At 47.5% G+C, this 16,597-nt stretch overlaps 1 protein-coding gene across 3 annotated transcripts; it reads left to right on the top strand.

Annotated features, from left to right (window-relative positions):
* The first annotated feature begins 3,296 nt into the window (after window positions 1-3,296).
* Window positions 3,297-16,236, top strand: LOC139365203 (monocarboxylate transporter 6-like). Of its 3 annotated transcripts, none has more exons than XM_071102670.1 (6): window positions 3,297-3,580; window positions 4,698-5,340; window positions 10,066-10,206; window positions 10,322-10,937; window positions 11,102-11,358; window positions 15,710-16,236. In XM_071102670.1, exons 2-6 carry the CDS (start codon window positions 4,743-4,745, stop codon window positions 16,162-16,164), a joined length of 2,067 nt encoding a protein of 688 aa, XP_070958771.1. In that variant the 5' UTR covers window positions 3,297-3,580; window positions 4,698-4,742; the 3' UTR covers window positions 16,165-16,236. The 3 variants fall into 3 exon arrangements, with proteins under 3 accessions (XP_070958771.1, XP_070958772.1, XP_070958770.1); XM_071102671.1 differs by having other exon boundaries at window positions 3,298-3,708; window positions 15,800-16,236; XM_071102669.1 differs by having other exon boundaries at window positions 3,301-3,708.
* Window positions 16,237-16,597: the final 361 nt, after the last annotated feature.

Raw genomic sequence — 16,597 nt, 5'->3', positions numbered from 1 at the left:
ATGTAGTCTTGACTCTTGATTAACAGTGTTGGGGGATGGGTAATGTAGTCTTGACTCTTGGTTGACGGTGTTGGAGGATGGGTAATGTAGTCTTGACTCTTGGTTGACAGTGTTGGAGGATGGGTAATGTAGTCTCGACCCTTGGTTGACAGTGTTGGAGGATGGGTAATGTAGTCTTGACTCTTGGTTAACAGTGTTGGAGGATGGATGGGTAATGTAGTTTTGACTCTTGGTTAACAGTGTTGGAGGATGGATGGGTAATGTAGTCTTGACTCTTCGTTAACAGTGTTGGGGGATGGGTAATGTAGTCTTGACTCTTGGTTGACAGTGTTGGAGGATGGGTAATGTAGTCTTGACTCTTGGTTGACAGTGTTGGAGGATGGGTAATGTAGTCTCGACCCTTGGTTGACAGTGTTGGAGGATGGGTAATGTAGTCTTGACTCTTGGTTAACAGTGTTGGAGGATGGATGGGTAATGTAGTTTTGACTCTTGGTTAACAGTGTTGGAGGATGGATGGGTAATGTAGTCTTGACTCTTCGTTAACAGTGTTGGGGGATGGGTAATGTAGTCTTGACTCTTGGTTGACAGTGTTGGAGGATGGGTAATGTAGTCTTGACTCTTGGTTAACAGTGTTGGGGGATGGGTAATGTAGTCTTGACTCTTGGTTAACAGTGTTGGAGGATGGGTAATGTAGTCTTGACTCTTGATTAACAGTGTTGGAGGATGTGGAATGTAGTCTTGACTCTTGGTTGACAGTGTTGGAGGATGGGGAATGTAGTCTTGACTCTTGGTTAACAGTGTTGGGGGATGGGTAATGTAGTCTTGACTCTTGGTTAACAGTAATGGAGGATGGGTAATGTAGTCTTGACTATTGGTTAACAGTGTTGGAGGATGGGTAATGTAGTCTTGACTCTTGGTTAACAGTGTTGGAGGATGGGTAATGTAGTCTTGACTCTTGGTTGACAGTGTTGGAGGATGGGTAATGTAGTCTTGACTCTTGGTTGACAGTGTTGGTGGATGGGTAATGTAGTCTTGACTCTTGGTTGACGGTGTTGGAGGATGGGTAATGTAGTCTTGACTCTTGGTTAACAGTGTTGGTGGATGGGGAATGTAGTCTTGACTCTTGGTTGGCAGCGTTGGGGGATGGGTAATGTAGTCTTGACTCTTGGTTGACAGTGTTGGAGGATGGGGAATGTAGTCTTGACTCTTGGTTGACAGTGTTGGTGGATGGGTAATGTAGTCTTGACTCTTGGTTGACAGTGTTGGAGGATGGGGAATGTAGTCTTGACTCTTGGTTGACAGTGTTGGAGGATGGGGAATGTAGTCTTGACTCTTGGTTGACAGTGTTGGAGGATGTGGAATGTAGTCTTGACTCTTGGTTGACAGTGTTGGAGGATGGGTAATGTAGTCTTGACTCTTGGTTAACAGTGTTGGAGGATGGGTAATGTAGTCTTGACTCTTGGTTAACAGTGTTGGAGGATGGATGGGTAATGTAGTCTTGACTCTTGGTTAACAGTGTTGGAGGATGGGTAATGTAGTCTTGACTCTTGGTTAACAGTGTTGGAGGATGGGTAATGTAGTCTTGACTCTTGGTTAACAGTGTTGGAGGATGGATGGGTAATGTAGTCTTGACTCTTGGTTAACAGTGTTGGAGGATGGGTAATGTAGTCTTGACTCTTGGTTAACAGTGTTGGAGGATGGGTAATGTAGTCTTGACTCTTGGTTGACAGTGTTGGAGGATGGGGAATGTAGTCTTGACTCTTGGTTGACAGTGTTGGAGGATGGGGAATGTAGTCTTGACTCTTGGTTGACAGTGTTGGAGGATGTGGAATGTAGTCTTGACTCTTGGTTGACAGTGTTGGAGGATGGGTAATGTAGTCTTGACTCTTGGTTGACAGTGTTGGGGGATGGGTAATGTAGTCTTGACTCTTGGTTGACAGTGTTGGAGGATGGGTAATGTAGTCTTGACTCTTGGTTAACAGTGTTGGAGGATGGGTAATGTAGTCTTGACTCTTGGTTAACAGTGTTGGAGGATGGATGGGTAATGTAGTCTTGACTCTTGGTTAACAGTGTTGGGGGATGGGTAAAGTAGTCTTGACTCTTGGTTAACAGTGTTAGAGGATGGGTAATGTAGTCTTGACTCTTGGTTAACAGTGTTGGAGGATGGGTAATGTAGTCTTGACTCTTGGTTGACAGTGTTGGAGGATGGGTAATGTAGTCTTGACTCTTGGTTGACAGTGTTGGAGGATGGGTAATGTAGTCTTGACGCTTGGTTAACAGTGTTGGAGGATGGGTAATGTAGTCTTGACTCTTGGTTAACAGTGTTGGAGGATGGATGGGTAATGTAGTCTTGACTCTTGGTTGACAGTGTTGGAGGATGGGTAATGTAGTCTTGACTCTTGGTTAACAGTGTTGGAGGATGGTTAATGTATTGATGCTCGAGTGCCAATTCAACACAAATGGACAAGAAAAGGTCTAAGCCATCAGGGAAAAGTGGAAAGAGGAGAAACACCCTAAAGATAAAGGTATACAGCTACTTAAAAAACGTCTATAGTATGCTGATATTTTGTAATATATGCAGTCTTTTGTGGTGTCTTACGCCTAGGTCGGCAGGTAGGCTCGTGGTTGGGCCAGTATCCGAAAAGTTGCTGGATCGAATCCCCTTGCAGACAAGGTAGTAAATGAAGTGTAATAATTTGATTATATTTTTTATTTATATACTAACATTTGTTTCTATTTGACTTTGTTACTAATATATATGTTTTATATTCATATAGTTTTAAATGTCATGATTATTTATTTGTGTTGTTCCAAATGTCGGGGGGTTTCGCCCAGGGAAAACCATACAAGCTAGAACCGCAACTGATTGTACATTGCATCATCGAGGATAGGCTATGACAAATGTCATCTGATAATGTTAATATCATTATTTAGCCTAGACCTATTGCAACATATTGTGTAATAGGTTATGTTAATTTCCAAAATGGCCAATGATTGTTACATTATTCTAGATTTATTGCGGTCTGATATCCTGTAGAGCTGCAGGTGCAAACCAGAAACCCGGGCCGTTCTGTTCCCATGGAGACAAATTCGCAAGGGACCTCTGACGAGAAACTATAAGATAAACAGCCAACCGGGCTATGGTAAACCTAATCTTGATAATTCTGTATTTATTATGAAGTAGTTTAGATTAAGTGAACACGAGTCCTGGGGATTACAATAATGACAAAGGGGGATTTTTGTTGACGGCTTGTCTGTAGGCAAACTGATTGGATAATATTGGTGCCGGAGAGATTTGTCCTATCCAGTGCTGTGACTGGGTTTGATGGCTTTCTGCCAGGCAGACCGGCAAATGAAAGTTGAGAACAAGAGAGGCGATTGAATCCTCCGGTGTTCTCCAGGATTTGGTTTGACAGCGTTTTTTGAAAGAACTGCGAGTGTACGCAACGCCACCTGATTGAGAGGCATATGTTTTCTGTCTGCACACACATCCTGTCGTACCGCGGGCGACTTAACGCGTTCTGTGTTGACGCCCCGACATGGACACCGAGAAAACATTGGTGATGCCGCGCGATTTAGGGTAATTGTGAAATGTGATATAATCGTATTCATGGTAAATTAATTATGCTAACACCCACTGACTTCATCGACATGATAATGGTAAAATATCTCGCCGGGTTTTTGACGGGCTGACCAGGGACACTCCAGGTAGGAAAACCAACGGGATTTGTGTAGGATAGGTTACAGCCATTATGCATTTATTTTAAAATCAATGTGAGTGCCACATTACTTGTATTTAGATTGCTTATCTGTTCAAATCTATTTAAATGTACAATTGCATATGACTTTATTACAGCTATAGCAATAGACTGTGCATCCTTGTTATTATCCTATCTACCATGTATATGGTAGGTAGTCTTTGAGGCTAATTGGTGATTTAAAAAAAAATGTAATTATATTTATTTTTATTTCACTTTTATTTAGCCAGGTAGGCCAGTTGAGAATAAGTTCTCATTTACAACAGTGACCTGGCCAACATAAAGCAAAGCAGTGCGACACAAACAACAACATAGTTACCATTTTTCATGACGGCCATAAACAATAACAGGTAATGTTGCATAATTTTAGAAATGTCTGGAACTCACCTTTCTGAGAAAAATTTTTTTGAAATTGCTGAGGTGTGGAATTACATGGAATAAACAAACGTACAGTCAATAACACAATAGAAAGGCAATAAATAGGCCATAGTAGTGAAGTAATTACAATTTAGCAAATGAACACTGGAGTGATAGATGTGCAGATGATGATGTGCAGGTAGAGATACTGGTGCTGAAAAGTGAGTGGAGACAAAGAAAGGTGGATCTCTTATACACCCTTTATGCATTGGTAGAAAGGATCTGTCTAATAGCCTATTTTTGGGGTATTCATGGAAAACATTTACTCAAGTTGATCCATTTACAATATATCTTCAGCCAGTGAGGCTGCTTTGCTTTGTCCCTCTGCATCCATTATCAGTGGCTGTTTAGACACAGAGCCAATACCACAGCCAGCCAGGGCTGCTGCTGCCTCTGAGTAACTAACAACATCAGACCTCTCTCTCTCTCTCTCTCTCTCTCTCTACCTCTCTCTCTCTCATCCCACTCTCCTTCCCTCCATCTCATCTATCCCTCCTTCCCTCCCTGTCACCCTCCACACAGGAAGCTGATCTAGCAGAAGGCCCAGTCCACAGCCAGCTAGGCAGGATGACAGAGGGGGTGGAGTTGGAGGCCAGACAGAACCAGTCCCACAGGACCCAGAGGACCAGACAGAACCATAACCAGGGCGACACAGTCCTGCTGAGGAGGGGTAGTGGAGGAGAGGGCCCCCAGGGGCCTAAGGGACCCGAGGTTAGGGCAGAGGGGTCCAGGGGTTCCAAAGTTGGAGCAGAGGGGTCCAGTGGGTCAGAGGATGTGGTAGAGACACGGACGTCTCAGGACTGGACCGGGGTGAACCACAGTACTGTGAGGAGGAGCACAGACAGTGACTCAGAGGAGCAGGAGGAAAACGAGGAGGAGGATGGTTCCCTCCAACACCACCACCTTACTGGGTTACCACCCCACAATGGCCCAACTGGAGAACCAGGGGCTGGGCTGTCTGGGAACGGGTATGCCCAACAGGTGGCCCCGGATGGGGGCTGGGGCTGGGTAGTCCTGGTGGCTACTATCCTGGTCCTGGCTCTAACGCTGGCCTTCCCTTCCTGTATTGGCATCTTTTACACGGAGCTACAGGCTGAGTTCAGCTCCAGCAACACAGAGACGTCCTGGGTGCCTGCTATCATGACTGCTGTGCTGCACGCTGGTGGTGAGGATGCTTCTGTCATTGTACATTGAGGCATTGTTGCATGATTGAACACATACCATCTCTCTCTCTATCACCCTCTCTCTCTATCACCTTCTCTCTCTATCACCCTCTCTCAATTCAATTAAAAATATATGGGTTGTATTTACAATGGTGTTTGTTCTTCACTGGTTGCCCTTTTCTTGTGGCAACAGGTCACAAATCTTGCTGCTGCTTCTCTCTCTCTCTCACCCTCTCTCCCTCTCACCCTCTCTCTCTCTCTCTCTCTCTCTCTCACCCTCTCTCCCTCTCACCCTCTCTCACTCACACACCCCCACACACACACACACACACACACACACACACACACACACAGGTGGTAGCGATGCTACCTGTCGTTGTAGGATTGTACACATTTGTTGTCGTGTCTTTATTTGGCTGATTGAAGTACTTCCTATACATAACAGTATGTTTCAATGAAACAGTACTACAGGTTAATGATTCACTGTGTGTTATCTTTCACCTCAATGTATGTTGACACAGAAATACACACACACACACACACTCGACACAAACCCACAGGACACACACACACACACTCGACACAAACCCACAGGACACACACAGATGAAGTGTTAGTCAGTTTTTCTGGCAGGCTGTAGATTTACAGTAAATGTGAGGGGTTAAGGTGAAGAGTTCTGGTAACTCTCTTTCCGTGACCCTGCGCCTGTGGGAACGGCCCAGGTTCAGATGTACCATACACACACTGGACACTAACTGGACACACAGGGGGAGTATAGGGTGTTTCCTTGCAGGCTGTGTGTTTAGAGTAAGGGTGAGAGGTTAGGCGAAGAGTTCTGGTAACAGTGCGGATGCTTTCTGTTCGGGCCCGTGTGTGTGCGTGTGTGTGAGAACGGACGGCCCAGGTTCAGACGTGCCGCGGTGTGTTTGTGTGTTGGGTTGTGTATGACTCAGCCTCTGTTTGTTATTACAGGGCGGTAGCTCAGGGCCAGACGGGCCAGACAGGACCAGTAGTCCATTGTTCTGGTGGCCCACTGTTTATTTATCTATCTCCCTCCCTCCCTCTCATTCCTCCTCTTTCTATCACCCTGACACTCCCTCCCTCTCATTCCTCCTATCACCCTGACCCTCTCTCCCTCTCATTCCTCCTCTATCACCCTGACCCTCCCTCTCTCCCCTTCCTCCTCTTTCTATCACCCTGACCCTCCCTCCCTCTCATTCCTCCTCTTTCTATCACCCTGACCCTCTCTCCCTCTTCATTCCTCCTCTTTCTATCACCCTGACCCTCCCTCCCTCTCATTCCTCCTCTTTCTATCACCCTGACCCTCTCTCCCTCTCATTCCTCCTCTTTCTATCACCCTGACCCTCCCTCCCTCTCATTCCTCCTCTTTCTATCACCCTGACCCTCCCTCCCTCTCATTCCTCCTCTTTCTATCACCCTGACCCTCTCCCCCTCTCATTCCTCCTCTTTCTATCACCCTGACCCTCTCTCCCTCTCATTCCTCCTCTTTCTATCACCCTGACCCTCCCTCCCTCTCATTCCTCCTCTTTCTATCACCCTGACCCTCTCTCCCTCTCATTCCTCCTCTTTCTATCACCCTGACCCTCTCTCCCTCTCATTCCTCCTCTTTCTATCACCCTGACCCTCTCTCCCTCTCATTCCTCCTCTATCACCCTGACCCTCCCTCTCTCCCCTTCCTCCTCTTTCTATCAACCTGACCCTCCCTCCCTCTCATTCCTCCTCTTTCTATCAACCTGACCCTCCCTCCCTCTCATTCCTCCTCTTTCTATCACCCTGACCCTCCCTCCCTCTCATTCCTCCTCTTTCTATCACCCTGACCCTCCCTCCCTCCTCTTTCTATCATCCTGACCCTCCCTCCCTCTCATTCCTCCTCTTTCTATCATCCTGACCCTCCCTCCTGTTCCTCATCTTTCTCTTCCTGCTGAGGAGAACTAAAGCCAAGAGGAACATGAAATGGTGATTCACTGAAGTAATATGATAGTGGAAATCTCCACTTGATCCATCTATATTAAACCTCCAGTTGATCCATCTATATTAAACCTCCTGTTGATCCATCGATATTAAACCTCCAGTTGATCCATCTATATTAAACCTCCAGTTGATCCATCTATATTAAACCTCCAGTTGATCCATCTATATTAAACCTCCAGTTGATCCATCTATATTAAACCTCCTGTTGATCCATCTATATTAAACCTCCAGTTGATCCATCGATATTAAACCTCCTGTTGATCCATCGGTATTAAACCTGTTGATCCATCGGTATTAAACCTCCTGTTGATCCATCGATATTAAACCTCCTGTTGATCCATCAATATTAAACCTCCTGTTGATCCATCTATATTAAACCTCCAGTTGATCCATCGATATTAAACCTCCTGTTGATCCATCGGTATTAAACCTGTTGATCCATCGGTATTAAACCTCCTGTTGATCCATCGATATTAAACCTCCTGTTGATCCATCGATATTAAACCTCCTGTTGATCCATCTATATTAAACCTCCAGTTGATCTATCTATATTAAACCTCCTGTTGATCCATCGATATTAAACCTCCTGTTGATCCATCTATATTAAACCTCCTGTTGATCCATCTATATTAAACCTCCAGTTGATCCATCTATATTAAACCTCCTGTTGATCCATCGATATTAAACCTCCTGTTGATCCATCTATATTAAACCTCCACTTGATCCATCTATATTAAACCTCCAGTTGATCCAATGTCATGACTGTAGATTCTGAATTCGTGTAATTATTGTTGCGTAATGTCAGTGTTCTTCATTTCTAGTTGTCAAAGGTTAAATATGTGTGTGGTCTGGTGTGGCTCAGTTGGTAGAGCATGGTGCTTGCAACTCCAGGGTTGTAGGTTTGATTCCCATGGGGGACCAGTGTGAAAATATATGCCCTCACTACTGTAAGTTGCTCTGGATAAGAGTGTCTGCTAAATGTGTCAATTGTAAGTATGTGTTCTTGGCTAGCAGTGCTTTTAGTCAACAACTGATGAGAACCAGCATCATGTGTCGTATTGGGAAAATGAATGTAGTGCCTGTGTGTCAAACTGGAGATTTTTTCTCTCTCAGTTGGACCAAGATAGTATGATTTTTAAGGCTGCAATGATTTTCCAGTGGACAGGGTTTGGTTTTAACCAAATTAATCTGAAACGCCTGATGTTTATTAACAGTGAGAATGGCAGAATGGTGAACTTAACCAAACGACGGAGAGTTTTGATTTCTGTGTGATATTAGATTGCTTCTTGTGTAAATATTTTCTGTCTGGATTTTAACGATTTGTATGATGATCCGAGGGAGAGATGAAAGGGAGGGATGGTTGTAGGGACAGAGGGAGAGATGGAAGGAGAGACGGGATGGAGGGGAAAATAGATGGAGAGATAGTTTCAGAAAAAGTCTCGGAAGTCCCAGACCTAGGGCCAAAGCGTATGTCAGAACACTGTTCATGTGGGAGGCAACCCATCTGCCTAGGGAGACTAAGAAAGAGCTGGAGGGGGGGATAGGGTTCACCAAGGACTGAGGAACATTCTTAGAGACCAGACTAGACCACATGACTGGAGCAGACATTATCATGACAGAGACCAGACTAGACCACATGACTGGAGCAGACATTATCATGACAGTGACCAGACTAGACCACATGAATGGAGCAGACATTATCATGACAGAGACCAGACTAGACCACATGACTGGAGCAGACATTATCATGACAGAGACCAGACTAGACCACATGACTGGAGCAGACATTATCATGACAGAGACCAGACTAGACCACATGACTGGAGCAGACATTATCATGACAAGAGCACAGATGAGACGGCACAAAGAATGGACTCATTATTCCCACATCAAAGACAGTACCAAGAGTTCTCAGTTCTTAGTACTCTGAATCTCATGTTCGTTTGAATCAATTAGCCTGATAGGTACTCCTGTTAGCTTTGGTCTGTCTTGGAGAGTTGGATTGAAGAGCTGGAAGATGATCATTCAGATCATGTGTTTCTGATCACATTATTGTAAGAGCCTGTACACTTAGACACCTGTCCCTGTCTGGGTAAACTCATGACCTATTCCCAGGCTAATTGTGGTTAGCACTTGCACATAAGCCTGTAACACCAACTAACAAGTCTGGCCGACTGGGGAGTGAACTGATTTGTAGTTGTATAGTTTAAAGCTGTGGTCCACCAGACGTTCCCGGCATGGGGAGGTAGTGTCTGCTGAACGACGTTTCAGAGTGGGTTTCAGCAGCTGTGTTTTAGTGGAAACGAACAGCGTCCTGTCCTCTATTTGCAGACTGTTGTTCCATGTTCAGTGATAATGCATTGATGATGCTAATTATTGTGATCTGATATGCTAATCAGTCCATTGTATGCTTTTGGGGAGTGTGTGGTGTGTTAATGTGTATTATTGTGATTGGACCACATGTTGTTTTCTTGTCTCTCCAGGTGTGTGGTGTGTTAGTGGTGTGTGTGTGTATTGTGATTGAACATTGTTTTCCTGTGTGTGTGTGTGTATTGTGATTGAACATTGTTTTCCTGTGTGTGTGTGTATTGTGATTGAACATTGTTTTCCTGTGTGTGTGTGTGTGTGTGTGTGTGTGTGTGTGTGTGTGTGTGTGTGTGTGTGTGTGTGTGTGTGTGTGTGTGTGTGTGTGTGTGTGTGTGTTGTGATTGAACGTTGTTTTCCTGTCTCTCCAGGTCCACTATGCAGCGTGCTCGTGGAACGCTTTGGTTGCCGGGTAACGGTGATGGTGGGAGGGGTTCTGAGTGGACTAGGCATGGTGGTCAGCGCCCTGGCCAGAACCATTACAGAACTCTACATCACCAGCATCATCGCAGGTCAGAGGGTACACACACACACACACACACTATAACCCCCCAATATAAGATGTCTCCTTTTTTCTATGGGGCATTATGAGTCATCCTCATCAGTTCCTCTGTCCTCCTCATACAGGGTTGGGGTTCTGCCTGTCCTTCCAGCCCTCTGTGACCATGATGGGCCACTACTTTTTGAGGCGGCGGGCGTTTGCCAACGCCATGTCGTCCACCGGCACGGCCCTGGGCCTCAGCACCTTACCCCTGCTGGCCAACTTCCTGCTGGGCCAGTTTGGCTGGAGAGGCAGCTTCCTGGTCCTGGGAGGGCTGCTGTTGAACTGCTGCGTGTGTGGGGCTGTCATGAGGCCCCTGGGGGCCAAACACAGTGGAGCCCAGAGGACACTCACTAACAAGGCTGCCCAGGGGCTCAGCAAGCAACCAATCAAAGGTCCTCTCCAACAGGAGAAGGAGGGACTTAAGGCAAGACTTAGGACAGCGTTCAGTGACCTTGTCGTGTTCCTACGGAGACACATGGCCTTTGACCTGTTGGTCAGTAACCCTCGTTACCGTGCCTACGCCCTGGGAGTGACGTGGATGATGTTGGGGTTTGTAGTTCCCCTGGTCTACCTGGTGCCCTATGCTACAGCCAATGGTATGGAACAGGACCGAGCCGCGCTACTGATGGCCGTACTGGGCCTGGTTAACATTGCTGTGAGACCCGTGGCGGCTGTCTTCTTCGGCCTGCCGCGCTTCAGGTACTGTAGACTGGATGTTAGAGGTTAGGAGTGGGTCAGCAACTGGACCGGAGGGTTGCTGGTTCGAATCCCAAGCAAGAAAACATTTAATAGAAAATTATGTGATCTGAAAACTAATATGGATAATAAATTGGTTCTCCTCCTCTTCCTCCTCCTCCTCTCAGGGGCAGTGGCTGTTTTGTGTATGTGTTTGCGGTAGCCCTCCTGGTCAACGGGCTGAGTAACAGTATCTGTGGTGCGGCCGCCACCTTCCCCGTGCTCCTGATCTACGTGGTCATCTTTGGTCTGTCCATGTCTGTGATTGGCTCTCTGCTCTTCACGGTGCTGATGGAGACGGTGGAGATGAGCCGGTTCCCCTCTGCCCTGGGTCTCATCAGTATGTTAGAGAGTGGAACACTGCTGATTGGACCGCCGCTCGCAGGTACTGTGGGTTGCTCCTGTCAGGATTGTACCGCTACACATTATGCCATGAGACAAAGATGTGGTACACCACTGTGGGGGCTATAGGGGGGTGTGGTACACCACTGTGGGGCTATAGGGGGGTGTGGTACACCACTGTGGGGCTATAGGGGGGTGTGGTACACCACTGTGGGGCTATAGGGGGTGTGGTACACCACTGTGGGGCTATAGGGGGGTGTGGTACACCACTGTGGGGCTATAGGGGGGTGTGGTACACCACTGTGGGGCTATAGGGGGTGTGCTACACCACTGTGGGGGCTATAGGGGGGTGTGCTACACCACTGTGGGGGCTATAGGGGGGTGTGGTACACCACTGTGGGGCTATAGGGGGGTGTGGTACACCACTGTGGGGCTATAAGGGGGTGTGGTACACCACTGTGGGGCTATAGGGGGGTGTGGTACACCACTGTGGGGCTATAGGGGGGTGTGGTACACCACTGTGGGGCTATAGGGGGGTGTGGTACACCACTGTGGGGCTATAGGGGGGTGTGGTACACCACTGTGGGGCTATAAGGGGGTGTGGTACACCACTGTGGGGCTATAGGGGGGTGTGGTACACCACTGTGGGGCTATAGGGGGGTGTGGTACACCACTGTGGGGCTATAGGGGGGTGTGCTACACCACTGGGGGCTATAGGGGGGTGTGGTACACCACTGTGGGGCTATAGGGGGGTGTGCTACACCACTGTGGGGGCTATAGGGGGGTGTGGTACACCACTGTGGGGGCTATAGGGGGGTGTGGTACACCACTGTGGGGGCTATAGGGGGGTGTGGTACACCACTGTGGGGGCTATAGGGGGGTGTGGTACACCACTGTGGGGGCTATAGGGGGGTGTGGGGGCTATAGGGGGGTGTGGTACACCACTGTGGGGCTATAGGGGGGTGTGGTACACCACTGTGGGGGCTATAGGGGGGTGTGGTACACCACTGTGGATGCTATAGGAGGGTGTGGTACGCCACTGTGGGGGTTATAGGGGGGTGTGCTACACCACTGTGGGGGCTATAGGGGGGTGTGGTACGCCACTGTGGGTGCTATAGGAGGGTGTGGTGCGCCACTGTGGGGGCTATAGGGGGGTGTGGTACGCCACTGTGGGGGCTATAGGGGGGTGTGGTATACCACTGTGGGGGCTATAGGGGGTGTGGTACGCCACTGTTGGGGCTATAGGGGGTGTGGTATACCACTGTGGGGGCTATAGGGGGTGTGGTACACCACTGTTGGGGCTATAGGGGGTGTGGTACGCCAAAAGTAATAGGGGGTGTGGTACGCCAAAGTAAAGTGTTTGGTACAGTATGGTCTTCTAGTCTATGGCATCTGTTCTAAGTCCTATGTGTGGATTCTTTGTCTGTGGTACCGAATCAATGACTTCCCCTACTGCATGTTATCTGTAGTCATTGTTGGTCAGCAGGTGGTCAGCATAACAACAGGTGGTGGTGTGGTGGACACAGTGACTCATATAGACATACATGTTACGGTTCTTGTCAAGTTATGCCCAGTATAAACCTGTTATATGAGGACTGGGGAGGGTATGAGTTATGCCCAGTATAAACATGTTATATGAGGACTGGGGAGGGTATGAGTTATGCCCAGTATAAACCTGTTATATGAGGACTGGGGAGGGTATGAGTTATGCCCAGTATAAACATGTTATATGAGGACTGGGGAGGGTATGAGTTATGCCCAGTATAAACCTGTTATATGAGGACTGGGGAGGGTATGAGTTATGCCCAGTATAAACCTGTTATATGAGGACTGGGGAGGGTATGAGTTATGCCCAGTATAAACCTGTTATGTTAGGACTGGGGAGGTTATGAGTTAAGCCCAGTATAAACCTGTTATATGAGGACTGGGGAGGGTATGAGTTATGCCCAGTATAAACCTGTTATATGAGGACTGGGGAGGGTATGAGTTATGCCCAGTATAAACCTGTTATATGAGGACTGGGGAGGGTATGAGTTATGCCCAGTATAAACCCGTTATGTTATATGAGGACTGGGGTGGGTATGAGTTATGCCCAGTATAAACCTGTTATATGAGGACTGGGGAGGGTATGAGTTATGCCCAGTATAAACCTGTTATATGAGGACTGGGGAGGGTATGAGTTATTCCCAGTATAAACCTGTTATGTTATGTGAGGACTGGTGAGGGTATGAGTTATGCCCAGTATAAACCTGTTATGTGAGGACTGGGGAGGGTATGAGTTATGCCCAGTATAAACCTGTTATATGAGGACTGGGAAGGGTATGAGTTATTCCCAGTATAAACCTGTTATGTTATGTGAGGACTGGTGAGGGTATGAGTTATGCCCAGTATAAACCTGTTATGTGAGGACTGGGGAGGGTATGAGTTATGCCCAGTATAAACCTGTTATATGAGGACTGGGGAGGGTATAAACCTGTTATGTGAGGACTGGGGAGGATATGAGTTATGCCCAGTATAAACCTGTTATGCGAGGACTGGGGAGGGTATGAGTTATGCCCAGTATTAACCTGTTATGTGAGGACTGGGGAGGGTATGAGTTATGCCCAGTATAAACCTGTTATATGAGGACTGGGGAGGGTATGAGTTATTCCCAGTATAAACCTGTTATGTTATGTGAGGACTGGTAAGGGTATGAGTTATGCCCAGTATAAACCTGTTATGTGAGGACTGGGGAGGGTATGAGTTATGCCCAGTATAAACCTGTTATATGAGGACTGGGGAGGGTATGAGTTATGCCCAGTATCAACCTGTTATATGGGGACTGGGGAGGGTATAAACCTGTTATGTGAGGACTGGGGAGGATATGAGTTATGCCCAGTATAAACCTGTTATGCGAGGACTGGGGAGGGTATGAGTTATGCCCAGTATTAACCTGTTATATGAGGACTGGGGAGGGTATGAGTTATGCCCAGTGTAAACCTGTTATGTGAGGACTGGGGAGGATATGAGTTATGCCCAGTATAAACCTGTTATGCGAGGACTGGGGAGGGTATGAGTTATGCCCAGTATTAACCTGTTATATGAGGACTGGGGAGGGTATGAGTTATGCCCAGTATAAACCTGTTATATGAGGACTGGGGAGGGTATAAACCTGTTATGCGAGGACTGGGGAGGGTATGAGTTATGCCCAGTATCAACCTGTTATATGAGGACTGGGGAGGGTATAAACCTGTTATGTGAGGACTGGGGAGGGTATGAGTTAAGCCCAGTATAAACCTGGTATGTGAGGACTGGGGAGGGTATGAGTTATGCCCAGTATAAACCTGGTATGTGAGGACTGGGGAGGGTATGAATTATGCCCAGTATCAACCTGTTATATGAGGACTGGGGAGGGTATAAACCTGTTATGCGAGGACTGGGGAGGGTATGAGTTATGCCCAGTATTAACCTGTTATGTGAGGACTGGGGAGGGTATGAGTTATGCCCAGTATTAACCTGTTATGTGAGGACTGGGGAGGGTATGAGTTATGCCCAGTATCAACCTGTTATATGAGGACTGGGGAGGGTATAAACCTGTTATGTGAGGACTGGGGAGGGTATGAGTTATGCCCAGTATTAACCTGTTATGTGAGGACTGGGGAGGGTATAAACCTGTTATGCGAGGACTGGGGAGGGTATGAGTTATGCCCAGTATTAACCTGTTATGTGAGGACTGGGGAGACTATGAGTTATGCCCAGTATTAACCTGGTATATGAGGACTGGGGAGGGTATGAGTTATGCCCAGTATTAACCTGTTATATGAGGACTGGGGAGGGTATGAGTTTTGTCACACGGGGAAATGGAATGTTCTTTCTGCTGGATTCCCATGTCTAGCTCGGGATGTGAACGGGTCATGTGCTCTGGTTTCCACAATGTGCGTGTGTGTCTGTGTGTGCGTGCGTGCGTCAGGCGGGTAGGAAGGTCTGGGTCGACAGGGAACGGCTCTGGGGCAGGCTGATTGGAGGAGGGCGTGGCCTAGTGTTCCCCTGCTGAACTCCTAAGGTGGTCTCTGGTTTCCAGCGCCATGGCAACTCTAATGTCAACGCCTGGTAGTAGCCGACTAGCCCTGTGCTCAGTGGGTCCTTGCAGAGCTGTACTGAACTAGCATCCAGTACAGAGGAATGTGTTATGAGGACACACACCGACACGCTTAAATATAGCTGTTCTTTCACTGTCGTAGCACCACGTGTGGTTGTTGATACAAGCCTTCTAGGAAATGCTTTTATGTCCTGCTTATGAACTGTTTTGTGTGGTTATGAACGTGTCATGACATGGTAATGTAGGTACCCTTCAAATGAAGTGTTCCCCAAGTCTTTCCTAACGCTGTGCCTGTTGCCATGTCCCCCTCTTCCAGGCATGTTGGTGGACAGTACAGGACACTACTCTTATGTGTTCTATGCCTGCAGTGTGACTGTCTCCTCCTCTGGCATCTTCCTCATCGCAGCGTTCTACTATCTGGACAGACAGAAGAAGAGGGAAGAGAAGAAGAGAACAGGTCCTCCTGCTGCTGCGTACCAACAGAAGCCTGCTATCAGCCTAGTCCCTGACTGCCAGTACAGCCATGTTCCTTCTACACAGGGAGGGAAGCCTGCTATCAGCCTAGTCCCTGACTGCCAGTACAGCCATGTTCCTTCTACACAGGGAGGGAAGCCTGCTATCAGCCTAGTCCCTGACTGCCAGTACAGCCATGTTCCTTCTACACAGGGAGGGAAGCCTGCTATCAGCCTAGTCCCTGACTGCCAGTACAGCCATGTTCCTTCTACACAGGGAGGGAGATCAGCGGACACTGTTTGTGTCAGCAACGTGTGACTTACTAATATGCACGTGTGTAACCCAGTAAGACAAACTGTCTACCTGCCTGCCTTAGAATTACATCTAGAATGAGAACATGAGGCTGAATGACACAACATCCCTGTTTCATTCAGACCCACTAGTAGACGCTACAGTAGAACTGTCTAACATACGGCCCACTAGTAGAGGCTACAGTAGGACTGTCTAACATACGGCCCACTAGTAGACGCTACAGTAGGACTGTCTAACATACGGCCCACTAGTAGACGCTACAGTAGGACTGTATAACATACGGCCCACTAGTAGACGCTACAGTAGAACTGTCTAACATACGGCCCACTAGTAGACGCTACAGTAGGACTGTATAACATACGGCCCCCACTAGTAGACGCTACAGTAGGACTGTATAACATACGGTCCACTAGTAGACGCTACAGTACTAACAACAATC

The sequence above is a fragment of the Oncorhynchus clarkii genome, chromosome 13, assembly GCF_045791955.1.
Source record: "Oncorhynchus clarkii lewisi isolate Uvic-CL-2024 chromosome 13, UVic_Ocla_1.0, whole genome shotgun sequence".
Classification (NCBI taxonomy): Eukaryota; Metazoa; Chordata; class Actinopteri; order Salmoniformes; family Salmonidae; genus Oncorhynchus; species Oncorhynchus clarkii.
The sequence above is the reverse complement of the archived record's forward strand: the minus strand, read 5'-3'. Positions and strand labels throughout refer to the sequence as shown.